The 13,766-nt window shown below is 38.0% G+C and overlaps 1 protein-coding gene across 1 annotated transcript in view; it reads right to left on the bottom strand.

Annotated features, from left to right (window-relative positions):
* gria1a (glutamate receptor, ionotropic, AMPA 1a) overlaps positions 1-13,766 on the bottom strand; it is a 64,925-nt gene that overhangs the window by 14,599 nt on the left and 36,560 nt on the right. Inside the window, 2 exon segments of the mRNA XM_067518598.1 lie at positions 973-1,220; positions 2,256-2,454. Coding sequence (XP_067374699.1) covers positions 973-1,220; positions 2,256-2,454 — 447 coding nt within the window.

The following is a 13,766-nucleotide window of genomic DNA, read 5'->3' on the forward strand; positions in this document are numbered from 1 at the left end:
GGGCCTTCACCCAAGGTGGAATTGTAAGTGAATCCTCACTGAGTCTGATGAAATCTCCCCATATGGCTCCTTTCATTAAAATGAATGAGGCCTATTAGACATAGATGAAATGCTTCAGATGCCACCAGCTTATACGCTCTCTCTGTAGTTGCAGGAGAAATATGAATGGGAAGTTAGTTAAGGTGCTAATGTGATGTGAAATGACAGTTGCTGCTTTTGGACATCGATGACAGAAGTACATACAGTCTGAATTATCATTCATTACAAATCAATTACCAATTATCACATTTAATGTGGCAAAGATAAATTCAACTCTGCTGACTTCTCATTGAAGGAGTGAGCCCTGGCTTAAGTGAACAAGTAGACGTATGGGGAAGTGGTCTTTGTGCCTACGATTTTACTTCAGGAGCTCTGCTGGTTTGTGAGGGGGGGGATTTTAAATTTTGTACATGTGTTGATTTATGGGGAAGTCTTCAGACTGAAAAGAAATTGCAAGAAAACAGCCACCGCAAAAGCTCAAGAGAAAAGCATGTAATCAGAGGGCAGAAGGAAAACAAGTGTTGCTGAAAGAGGGTGAAACCCTTCATAGTCCTTTTTAACACTTATGCTAGAGCTCACAAGTTAAAAGCTACACAAACAATACCTTCAGTGCTGAAAATGAGCATGGGTGGGTTGTAAATGTCTTTGCCATGTGTGGAAACCATGCAGCTTAAAAGTTTCATGAAGTACTTTAAACGTGCATTCAAAAAATCTAGAACAGAATACTAATAAAAACTAAACTGACAAGTTGTGTTATGATGAAAAAAGATGCAGAAATAAAGTTCATGTATATTGTATGTTCATGCATGAGCGAATGCTGCAAGAGACGAGCATTTGATGAACTAAACAGGTGACAAATGACGTTCATGCACAAGCTCCAATAAAAGCGCTTTATGCCTTTCATCCAGCTATGCTGCAATGACAGTGGTTTACCTGAGAGGGGAGCCCTTGGGTGTGGCAATGCCATAACCTTTAGAGTCCAGGTTCCCTCCCACCTTCATAGTGTCACAGGGCTTCCTCTGCTCAATGTACTCGTTCATAGTTGACTCCAGCAGGTAGGCATACTTGCCCTTTGACTTTCTGACTCTCATTACGCCCTCGTCCGTTGTCCTGACAAACACGGACGGGTCAGCTGCCTTCATGTAAGACCACATCTTCTCAAACACGGCAATCTTAGACCTCTGACAGTTATAATAATAAATAAGAGAAAGGGGAAGAAGAGAAATAAACAAGTGTAAGTGTGAATTAATATTACCACCTTTAGTATCATCCTGTAATAAAATGATTCCCTAAAATGTTCACAAAAGCAAATTACGTTTCTGGATACTGTACAAGCAGGATAAATGACCAACTGATATGTATAGCAGCTGTATCGAGCATAACTATCAACAAGTTTTTAGGCACAAGAAAGTTTATATGAAAGCCGTAAGGGCAGATGAATTGGTAAACAACACAGGAGTTCAGAGAGACTGCAGCATGCCTCTTTGTTTAACTAAGCTTTGTCTTGTCCCAAGGAGGCTGAGCCAGGCACCAGTCTTACTTACTTACACACACACACACACACACACACACACTCACACACGCTTCCATTGTTGAGTTCACTTACATATCTTAATGTCCTGACACTAAAGCCAAGTATTTCTGTATAGAACACATTAAGTTTAAGGGATGCTAATTTGTTATTCTCATGTTTGGATAGTTAGAGGTTTTATTTGATGTGCATTCCTTTTTTTTTTTTTTTTACTTGGCTTACTTAGTCAGACAATCCTTGTTTTCTGACAAAAACTTGTTTGGTTCATTTCGTTATTTTATGTTTTTGTTTTCAATAGCATCCTCTATCTCGGTTCCTCCTTACATGGTGCTGCTTTATCAAGACACTCTTCTGTGCTTCGTGTAAGAAGGTAGGGACACACAACTTATATGGCTCTTAAGGTGGGAGGACTTTCATTTTTCATTTTCATTCATAGGAAGTTGTGCATTGAAGTAATGCAGCATTATGTATTTTTTATTTCATCGATTTAAACTTTACTGTTATCTGTTCATTCCCCTAAAACTCTAGTGAACACCCCACTGTTATTGCTTCACATTAAAAGCATTCAACTGGAAAAACATGGTGGCTTTTGTTGTGAAGCAGTCACAGGAAATGCAGCATATTTATCAAAGAGGTTAGAACTGAGAATGCAGTAAGTGTTTTTCTTCTTTTCTTGGTTTCTTACCCTGAAGAATTCTTTAGTGGAGCCGGCGTCCAGTGTTCCATAGGCAATCTCTGTCTGCTTGGCCAAATCCTCAGCACTCTCTATAGGAGACACCATCCTCTCCACTGTCAGGAAGGCAGCCAAGTTTGCAGTATAGGATGAGATGATGATAAGGGTGAAAAACCACCAGACGCCTCCAACAATGCGGCCTGACAGAGAGCTAAAAACAGAAGCACAGGATGTTTGCTGGGTCAAAAAGACATCCATAGAAGTATGTTTACATGATGTGCATCTTCACTTCATTAATGTTGCTTCATTTTTACAAACAACATCAACAGTATATTTATGTGGTAATTTTGAAAATTAGTCTTCCTCTTTATCCAGGCGTGCTTTTGGACACAAAAAGAAAGCATATCAAGAAAAGCAATCTAAAAGCCTTGTGATGTTCACACCATTCAAATGACCCACATTGCATCACACTCCCCCTGAAATCACACACTCTTCATTCTTCCAGGCTTGGAAAGCTTAGTCCAATGTGCTAAGGAAAGATAACCAGTACCACAAAGGCCCACTCAGCTTTCAGCCTGCCAAATTAATCTCACTTAAAGAAAGTTGCCAATATGTTTCATGGAACCATGCACATTAATTGTGGGGATTAATAAGCAGAGGAGAACACTTAACCACTCATCTAATTTCGTAAAAAAAAAAAAAAAAAAGGAAAAACAACTGGATGATTTGTGAGCAAAATCCCTTGAGTAAAATCCCTGCCTTTCCTCCCTGAGCATCTCTTCACCTCAAGAGAAGCCAGCTTGAACAGCAACAGTAGAAATCGTGTTGTGTTACATTTTCGGTCCTCGACAAGCTCAGAGGCAGAGTGGCAGAGCTTACGCAATGAAAATGACACAAATCTGAAACAAAAAAAGGCTTTCATGATTCACCTTTGTGCTATCAAGCCAAATGGAGCGTGAACATGAAGGCGAGATTAAGTATAGTGGGGGGGAAAAAAAAAAAGGAGAAGCTAAAACATAATCATTTAAGATGCTTTTCAGATGAGGGGTGGATGATGAAAGAGCTGCCGAGGAACCAGCGGAGAAAAATCACAGAAAAGATGCCGAGCCTTTGAAAAATCAGTCGGGAAAATGCAGAGCTGTCTGCAGGGTGTATGTGTTTTGACTTGTTCACTGATCACTGCTCAAATGGGTAGGGGTAAAGGTTAAGCTCTGACTGTTCAGAAAAACAACATGTTTCAAATACCTCAGTGAATATGTAGCATTGCAGCAAAACATTCACAGGCAAGTGGCTGATTTTTCTGTGTCAGAAATGACAGTTTTAGATCTTCTCTTCTTATAAAAGCAAGAAATTCTCCACACCGGTGACAATTTATGCTTAAACTCACAAACAGAACTGGAATCATTTTTAATCTACCAAACAAAGGATGCCTGCAGCTCCTCACAACATCCATACATATCAAGGTTAATGTGATCTTAACAAATCTCTCTTTCTTTTGTCTTTGTCTGACAATACAGGCATCCACAAAGAAAAACAAAAAAAAAAGGTCACTGGACCAAGTATAACTGGCAGATTGCTTTAACTTTCCCAAGTGTTGATATGTTTCACCAAAGTCTCCTAAACAATTGTGTAAAGCATTGTGAAAATACCACAATGACAAAGCAGAGCATGAAATGTCGCTTGCTTAAATACATATCTACTTTTTGTTGAGCAATAATTAAAATAGCCTACCACTGCTGCTATTCTCTCAGTGCAACAACAATTTTGAAATAACAATTATCCACCAAACAAGCTGCCTAAAACAGTTTATAAGGGATTCAAGAGTACGTGCAGATTTACGGTAGAACAATATTAGATTTCAGTGTCAAGAACATTTAATAGAGCTTAATTATATTATGCAAATATTAATACCATATGTCCAATAAAGTTTTAGTATATGTAAAAAAAAAAGACAGGTTACTATTGTCTAAATACTGTTATTAATTGCTTATTAAGTGTGTTTGGATAGACAGTTATTTTAGTAATGCACATTTAGTGAATGCAAATTAGCCATATGCTGTTGTTTTATGGTAATTAGTCATGTGGAGCTGGTCCGAGACAAGTAAACTTCATGGAGCCCATGTGTTTATGAGTAAACATGAAATTGCAGATTGTTTTCTGTTAACTGAGAAAAAAAAGGAGGTAAAAGTGATAAAACAATTGTGTGTTGTTTTTTGATCTGTTTGGTTTCACCTTTTATCACTTAGTTTTTCCTCAATCTGGACACAATCACAGGTTTTCAAAGTCTGGAATTGATGAAGACTGTAATTTCATTTTTGTTTTCTCTCTCTCTGAATCTTTGACAGCTGTGTCCAGACAAAATGGTTGTAGGATTACCAATCTTGTTCCAAAGTCCAGATGTGGGACAAAGTCATTATTTTGAAAGTAAGCCTCAATTCTTGACTACAAAGTCCTTTAACAACACAAACAAGTCCAGAGTCAAGTTCCAAGTCAAGACCAGAAAGCCCAAAGTCCATGTCCTAAACTTTATGTCTCAAATCATAAACAAGTGAATACGTGCGACTCAAAGAGCAATCATTGTGTGACAGTCAAAGTAAATGCGTAAAGATCATAAATAATTACTACTAATGACTAATGTGGCACACAAATGTGGAAGAGAGAGTTGTGCACTAACTGCAGGTTCAGTGCAGGTCCAAACACTAGCTAACTACTACGGTGGAGGAGCATCATGATTTCCTCTGCTTTGCTGCCTCTGGACCTGGACTGTTCACAATTGTGGAGGAGAAAATGAATTTCCAAATTCATTGAGGGATTCTACAGGCCAATTTCAGGGTGGCAGTCCTTAAGCTGAAACTCAGAGGAGGCTGGGTGATGCAGCAGAACAATGACCCAAAACATTGCACTAAGTCTACTACAGAATGGCTATAGAGACACAAAATCCACTGCTTGGAGCAAAGACCACAACCCAATAGAGATGCCGTAGAATTACCTCAAGAGAGCTGATTACACCAAACATCCTATAAAAAGGCTGAGCTGAAGTGAGCTGAAGTGAGCTGAAGTGGTTCTTTTAGGAAGAATGGTCCAAAACTCCTCCTAAACATTGTACAGGTCTAATCCACAGCTACAGGAAACACTTGTTCGAGTTTTGGTGGTTCAACCAGTTATTAGGACATGTCGCCATTACTTTTTCATCAGGAAAGAGCATGACTATTTGAGTTTATAAGCCTAGAAACATTGTGTTTCTTAGGTTGGTGACAAATTTATGCAGAAAATGTTACACCTAAATTCTCACTACAGGCAAAAATGACAAAAAGAAAATTACAAAATTACAGAAGTGGATGTTATGTTCAAGCACTTTAAATTCAATTCCAATTTGTTAGTGTGGGCTAATCTACAAAGTGTTTCTCCTATGCTGTGGAACACAAAGAGTTAAAAACAACAGATGTGCAAACAAAACCATAAAGAGAACAACTAAAGTGTATGACGGTAACCGTATGTCCCCTGACATTTTTTACTGAACCCAAATCAGACAGACTCTCTGGTCCTTTCTTTAAATTCCTTGTTTTGGTGATTAACAGTTGAAAGTCCCCACATTTTCATTTAACTGGCAAAGAACAGCAGCAAATTTCTTCAAATGAGCTGCTACAAGCAATAAGGTTTTAACATTTGCTCCTTTGAATGACTGAAAATGTGAAACAATAGTTGTCTATTAATTTATATCAATATGAAGATTCTTGGTTCTTTCTCTTAATTACAATTACCATACTGCCTGCACAACATTATAGGTAAATTGTGTCTAATTACCACTTAGTCTTGCTTAGAGTGCCACAAAAAGAGGAACAAGACAGGCAAAGAACTACACTGAGTTAGTTAGGGGGGGAAAGTAGAGAAAGTGTGCTATGTTAGGCCTGAAACAGCAAAACAAGTGAGTGAGAGAGAAATGGCAGAGATGAAAAGTAAACTGGATAGTACAACCAGAGGCTGACAAACTCCTTAGCCTTGACTGCTGCTGGCCTCCAGAGATGGCAGTAAACAGCTGTCTAATCCTTCTCCTTCAATCGTCCTTTTTTGCTTCCTTCTCACTCTCTCTCCCTTTCAACCCTTTTCCATTTCCCCACCATCCACCCTATGTCTCCGCTGTGCTCCCCGCCTGTCTCTTCATGTGCTGGGGGGCTGACAAGGGTTTGTTTTGGACCAAGACAACAATGGCCTGCACCTTGGCACTGACGTGGACACATTCAAGTACGCATCATGCACACCCACACAAACATACACATGCTTACATTGTCCTCAGGAAAGAAGTGTGTGTGAGCAACCAAGTCACCATTGGCTGTGTGACTGGGGCGAAGAGAAAGAAAGGGGTTGTGTGTGCGTGTGTGTTGGTTGCAGCAGTCCTCCCTTGAACAGAGCGACTGGCAAACACAGACCTGTTTGTCTCTGTTTGTTTCCTTTTGAACTGGCTTCCTTTGAGCCTCCTTTCCGCTCTCATACATTATTGCACAGCCGGCAACCGTGGGGCCTTGATAAAACATTAACTACGCTGTCTTATTACAGTGAGGGAAATTTTCCAACTTGCACTGTAATTTCATAGTCTTGTTAAGGCAACGATTAATCAATTATTCACTGTGCCTCTTTTATTGGAGTACTAAGAAAATGAATGATAATGGGAGCAGCAAAAGCCCTAGCTCAGTATCAGTGATGTAGAGGAATACACATCATTAATGCTGAAATGATTTTTGATAATTGGATCGTTTAAGTCATTTAACAAGTAGGACTGCATGTGAAAACTTCTAAAACCTAGTAATCTACCCGTTTTACTCTTTTCAGAATACAACTGGAATCAGAATACATTTGGAGCTCTGGAAATGTGATAGGACATCTACAGAATAAACAAAACAAAAAAACTTATTGTGTATGAAACATGAAACTAATTATATAATAATACTAATAATACTAAAATATATATATATATATACACACTAATATATATATATATATATATATATATATATATATACACACACACTAATATATATATATATATATATATATATATATATACACACTAATATATATATATATATATATATATATACATATACACACTAATATATATATATATATATATATACATATACACACTAATATATATATATATATATATATATATATATATATATATATATATATATATATATATATATATATATATATATATATATATATATATATATATATATATATATATATATATATACACACACACACACACACACACACACACACACGCCACTTACAGTTATTCCAGTTACTCCACTATGCTACAGTTTATTGGTTATTCTTTGCGCAAACCTGCATTTATTTATTTTACATTTTTTGGAGCAAGAGCAAGAAGTAAGTCTAATAATCTCCATTTATGCTCTGTGAGGACCAATCCCACAGTCAGATGTCAAAAGGAGTGCTATAAAAAAAAACTGCTGCCGATGCGTCTGAAAGTCAGATCAATTAGATCAGGGAGAGTGAACCACATCAGCAAAGTTAGGGGCAGTAGAAATAACACAGTGATCTGAAAGATGCTAAAACACTCCACATAGCAGGGCCAATCTGCAGCATCATCTGATAATTTTCTTAGCAAATGCTTTCAGTTATGTGTAATAATTTGATAAAGTGATTATTTCAGATTTAATTTTAGCCTATAAAGTGAGTGTGTATGTACACAGCCTTTATGAGTAACACATGCTTTTGTGTGTGTGTGAGACTAATACTACTCCAGGTTTGTGGTCATTTACGATGGAAAACAAAATGAAGTGGACTGTCTCAGATCCAGACCTGTATCCTTATCTCCACCCACAGCTCCTAGATTCTGTTGCAGCACTAAACTCTGATTAGAATTCCCCTGGCTGGTCTCCTTTATTCGATATGGTAATTAGCAATGACTAATGATTTAAGCAAGTGTAAAAAATGAGCCAGTAATGGCCACATTACAATGGATTAGGAATTACAGAGCTTTAAATGAGGAAGAAAATGGTCTCTAATTATGGTGTGATTCTAAGACAAATCAGGGATGGAATAGGAGTTTTCTGCTACGCTGCTTTTTTTTTTTTCTTCTAAAAAATTTGCAAGACAGCTGTATGTTCTTAATCACTGGGCACAGCCATCCTTGATAAGTCTGGTCAGACAATACTTGTCTTATGCAAGTCAATATTGAAAAGGAGTTTACACAAACTTAAGAAATGCAGTAACTGAAATCCATGTATGCAGCAGATGAGCAAGAAGCAGAAGCAGAGAGACAGCTGATACACAGTGTGAAGTGTCTGAACGTTTTTAGACTTTTGCCGGGCACTTTGTGTTATTTTGGTTTTCATTTTGACTCTGCATGGTGTGCGAGGCACATTGTTCTGTTAATGATCTCTTGTACAAAGGTGATTAGAAACCTGGTTTCGCATATACATGGCAAAGAAATTGGCAGTGTCAAGGAGAAGTTGGGGAAATTTAGAGAATGATTTCATCCCCTAATCCCCCAATCCCCTACTCCGATTAGGAAAAACAGGTTTCCAGTTTACACGAGAAAGCCTACTGTAAGATGGTTAATTAAGTCCATGTAAACACGCTAAGTATAATATCAGAGTCTTTAGTGTCAGTGAGTATGTGCTGACTAATTAGCCAACGGTGCAGGAAATCATTAGCAACCACAGTTAACTAGATGTGAAAAAGATGACGGTGTTATGAAAAAATAAATTGCATCATTAACAAAGACCATGATGCATCCACCAGTCAACACCTTCTCCATAGGTTGAGACAAACAAATCCAAGTCTAAATGAATAAATCAATAGATGTTGTCTTGGTCCCATCTATTATTTCTCCAAAATAAAAGTTGATATGCAACACATAAGATATATTGACAACCACGTCAAAGGCTTCTCCTCAACTTGTCTCTCAAATGACAGTCCTTGATATTTTCTTTCTAGTTTGTCTGCAGACCGTAGTACTTAAAGGTCTTAAAACAGGCACTTATACTTTTGCCCATACCACTCAGCTGGTTTAATAGCCCTTTCAATCTGCTGACTGATCACAGGGCTTTTGTTAATTAGCATTTCTTCAACTATGCCTTAGCTGCTTGTAAATGTTATGAGTTGATAAAAGTTTTATTAGGCTAGTGATTCCCTATAGCCTTCTCAGGGAAAAACAGTCTGTTAAAAAGTATACATAAAATGCAGGCACGTCAGGATAATTAACCACTATAAAGTATTTCTATATAAATTTATGTTATTTTATGTATTTTCTTTTTTTGTTCAGGGCCATTTAGTCTCCAAAATACTTAAACCACATGCAAAAAGAAAGTTGTGGTTTTCCACCAAGTTTGGAGTTGATGTGTCAAATTGATTCGATGTGCAACACGTGATGTTTTTTGTGCTTTTGCTTTGCTCGGCTCACCACTGTTAGATTCTTTCATCTTCAAGGCCAGACTAACATGCAAGCTTTAAGCAGGGAGCACAAAATAATGATTTATTAAAAATACCCCCCCACCTCCCTCTAAAGGTCAGTATTACCATGCCATTGAGTTGAAAAGGGAATATTATGATAATGTTGTTAGCAGCCTGCAGCAACCACAGCAAAAGCTGGTAATTACACTTATTCAAGTACAATATGGAAAATTTAACAAAAGCCTTATGATTCAAAATACTTTCTAATGGTTTAATGCACGTGTCATTAAGAAACATCTGCGTAAAGTGACTGCTTTGCGACATATGGCTCGTTTTGAGTGGTGGAGCATGAACACGAACCAATATAGCTCCCAGCCACTCCAAGTGTTGGTGAGGAAGAGTCAATTTTATTGAGATGTGACTACAATCTCCGGGTGTTTGGCTGCACACATGTTCACTGAGTGATATCATGGGTGCTGTCCTAGCCTAATGTAACTTGAAATAAGTCAGTGTTGGCGAGCTGTGAGAGCGCTTGCTATGTGCCCACACACATACGCACAACCTATTAGTCACTCCAGCAAGAAAACAATTACATCACAACTGCAAAATGAAAATCAATATTATCAACACACATAAACACGGACTTATATTGCCTTAATTCTCACTCCAGAATAACACAGAGATGACATGTATATGCTTTAAAGTGCAATTTCCCAGATCTGACACACTTGATGTGAAGCTGCACTGCTCTAAAGGAAAATCTGTCTCTTTATGGTTGCCATGGTAGCACACCGTGCACTCCAAACAGTACAGCCGAGCTGAGACAGACTTTAGTCATCTCACTTCTTCTCCACTCCCCTTCTCTGTACAGGGGCTACCACCCCTACAGTATGAAAAGAATATCCATCACAGAGAAAAAGCTTTTGTTGGAAAGGTCTCCTTTTACCTTAAGGGCTAGCAGACACACTGTTGACTGATAAAACCATGGACCATCTTTCCAGCCAAACTACTAGCAATGTTTACTCTAGTCCAGTCAGATTTCCCATGTGGAAATCAGACCTGGTGTAGAGTACATACAGGGAAGAGATTCACACACGGTCACAGCTTGATTACAGAAAAAATAAAAATAAAAATCAATAAAACATTATCTGCGGTTGCAAACACATGTGCCTCTGTGTGACTGCGTTTTAAATGCAGATTAGACAGAGAATACGCCTCTGAGGGCATGGTGTCTTTGTCTGCGTACAAGGTGTGACACTCCAGTGAAATGTAATGTGTGTGTCTTGGTAGTTTCTGATAGTGTGCATGCATGTATGATCAAAAGTTGCCTTCATGTGATATCCATATAAATAAAACATAAGTGACGCTGTGAACTAAACTGAACCATCGCTTTATGAATAAAACATTCCTTCCTACCAAGTCTTCCCCAGCTGCTTTAACAGCAACTTACAAACACCACAATTATGTAACTTAGTGGTGTGTAACACAATCTCATTTCTTGTTCTTAATGAAAATAATAACAACAATAACACTACCAGATTAAGCCCCTGAGCAAGGTCAATAATCTCATTGATCATAAGTATTCATTTAGTTTGGGGGCTTGAATAGCTCCATCTATTCATACAACATATGAGGCAACACTGTGTTTGTGATTTCCAAAAGACAAATGTGCTACAAATCCACAAAGAGGAGCATTTGAACATGCTGTGTAAAATGTGTGTGAAAGGAAGAGGAAATACACTGATTTTGAAACATCCACCAGATGGTATTAATGTTGTGGCTGATCAGTTCCAAGTGAGTTTGTTAAGACATCATGCATGATTTTAGCCCATTACTAGCATATTATGTGTACTTAGGAGTAATGTTTCTGTCTGCTAATATACTGTACTGTTGTCTAATATTTCTTTCGATTTGCCACTATTCAGACAGCAGTTTCCTCTCCCTTCTAGTACACCATGAACATTAAGTTATAGGGAAGTGAAAACTTGGTTGAGATAGATTTTCTCTAACAGTGAACATTCTGTTGTCCCTTTTATTTGTCAAAGTTCCATTATCACCCAGTACTAATGCAGCTGCCAGCAGGGACCATTTTGAAAGCTCTCGACAGTGGGGTTTTCAAGGACTTTCTGACATCTGAAATGTCACGGTTTTTAAATCAGCTTCTGTTCAGAATAGCATTATTGTAACTGTGACAAAATAAAAATAAAGGTTATAAAATATCAACCTAAAATGCATGGTTGCTTGGAAAGTACTGAACAAGAATAGAGTGCACAATGTATAGCTATAAGGCTAAACCATGCAAAACTACCTGGTTGCCTTTATAAAACTACTACTGAACATTATATACTATAACTAGCCATTTGCTAAGCATTGTTCCTTCCTCACATATAAAGTCTATCATTACAATGATTACATCAGATTTTCCACCTCTTCAAAAGTCTGAAAAATTGTTTCTTATTAAACTTTCAGCGAGAAAGGATCGTTTCTTATGTCAAGTTAGCTGCTGACTGAATCCCTGCTAAAAAAATTAGCATACACCCGAACCAGCAGGATTTCTGTGCTAGTTGTTGCAACAGTGATTAAAGGGCAACTTCAGCAATTTTCATGGCTTTCTATGGCTTTAGTTTAGGGTGTAAATGTACATTAATAACTTCCATCTGACTTCCCTATATTAAAATATTTCTCTGGTTCTAGGCCTCACCTGAAGGAAGTTTTCATCATTATGAGTTCAGATTATGTCATCTGGGGGAGCAGGTTCACCGTGATTACAAACTCCATAGTGCAAGCAAGAAGATAACATAATCTGAACTAAAGGTTCCTCCAAGTGATGTCATCTGGAGGCATTTTTCAGCTAGATGTAGAGAGATATTTGACATAGGGAATTCAAAGGGAAGTTTAATGGTAAAAAGAAGCAAGTTCAATTTCAGTGAAGGCGTCCTTTAAGTTATAAAAGCTACATTAGCTTCATGATTGGGTACAAAAACCATCTCCAGCTGAACGAGTATGCTTTCAGCTGTACAGATGAAAGCATCTTGTGAAAGGGGTTGTACGCACTTGATGGCTGCACATTATTGTACACTGTATTGAGGGTAAGGCTCAACAGAAAGATCGTAAGCAAGTCAAGCAAGTCAACATCTCCACTAGATGATGATGATCAATGTAGAAGACGTGGACATAAAAAAGCAACATTATTCTTTTTTTACAGAGTTAATTGGACTTGTTATGGTTAGGTTCCTCTGGTTATTATGGGTACAAAGGTGCAACAGTTTGCCTACTATGTTGTGTTTAGTACTGTCCCGTCCCTTGTAAAGCTTTTAGTGGGAAGAGATATATCAATGTAGGACACAAAACTCAGTTTAAGAAATACTGACCCTTATGGGTTAGCATAATACACCGCATAAGCAATTCATTATTTAATCATTCTGATCAGCAGGCGGAGAAATTACTGTTGTGGCAGACAGGGTGTGAGTGACAGAGGTGATTTATATCCAGTCCACAATCATGCAACAGGGGCACACCAATATACACACACACACACACACACACACACACACACACACGAAACATAGACGATAACATTTCTATACACACAGTAGAGCAGCATCATGAGAACCCACACTCTTTAAGTTTTCTTTCTTCCAAAAGCTCCCACCCAACAGGTGTCATACACAAACTGAGAGCTATTCAGGCCCACAAGGTCATGCAGCATACAGATCCTACTGAATGTACATGCTCTGGCCTTTTCTTTACTGTTATTCCTGCACTTATCTTCAGTTAACATGAGGTGCCAGTTTCAAAAACGCACTCACTGTTTTCTTTGTGCTATAATATTGTGTACGAAGTGTGGAAGTGACACAGTGATGAACATTTCTAAACAGATTTGAATACAGACTGTCTGAATTCAGTCCACCTTTTGTCCTGCATCTAGTTCACAGTGAAAGCCATCATTTGGTGCTGGTGTCTGGATGTGACTGGCAATTCTAATGCAGACTGGTGTACGATTTCCCAAAGCCAAGCAACAGCACACACGGTTGTTACAGTGAATAAGCTGGAATGACACTCTTAAATCTGTTTCTGTGTGTGCAGCTGTTTGGCACA

The sequence above is a fragment of the Channa argus genome, chromosome 10 (genome assembly GCF_033026475.1).
Source record: "Channa argus isolate prfri chromosome 10, Channa argus male v1.0, whole genome shotgun sequence".
Lineage (NCBI taxonomy): Eukaryota > Metazoa > Chordata > Actinopteri > Anabantiformes > Channidae > Channa > Channa argus.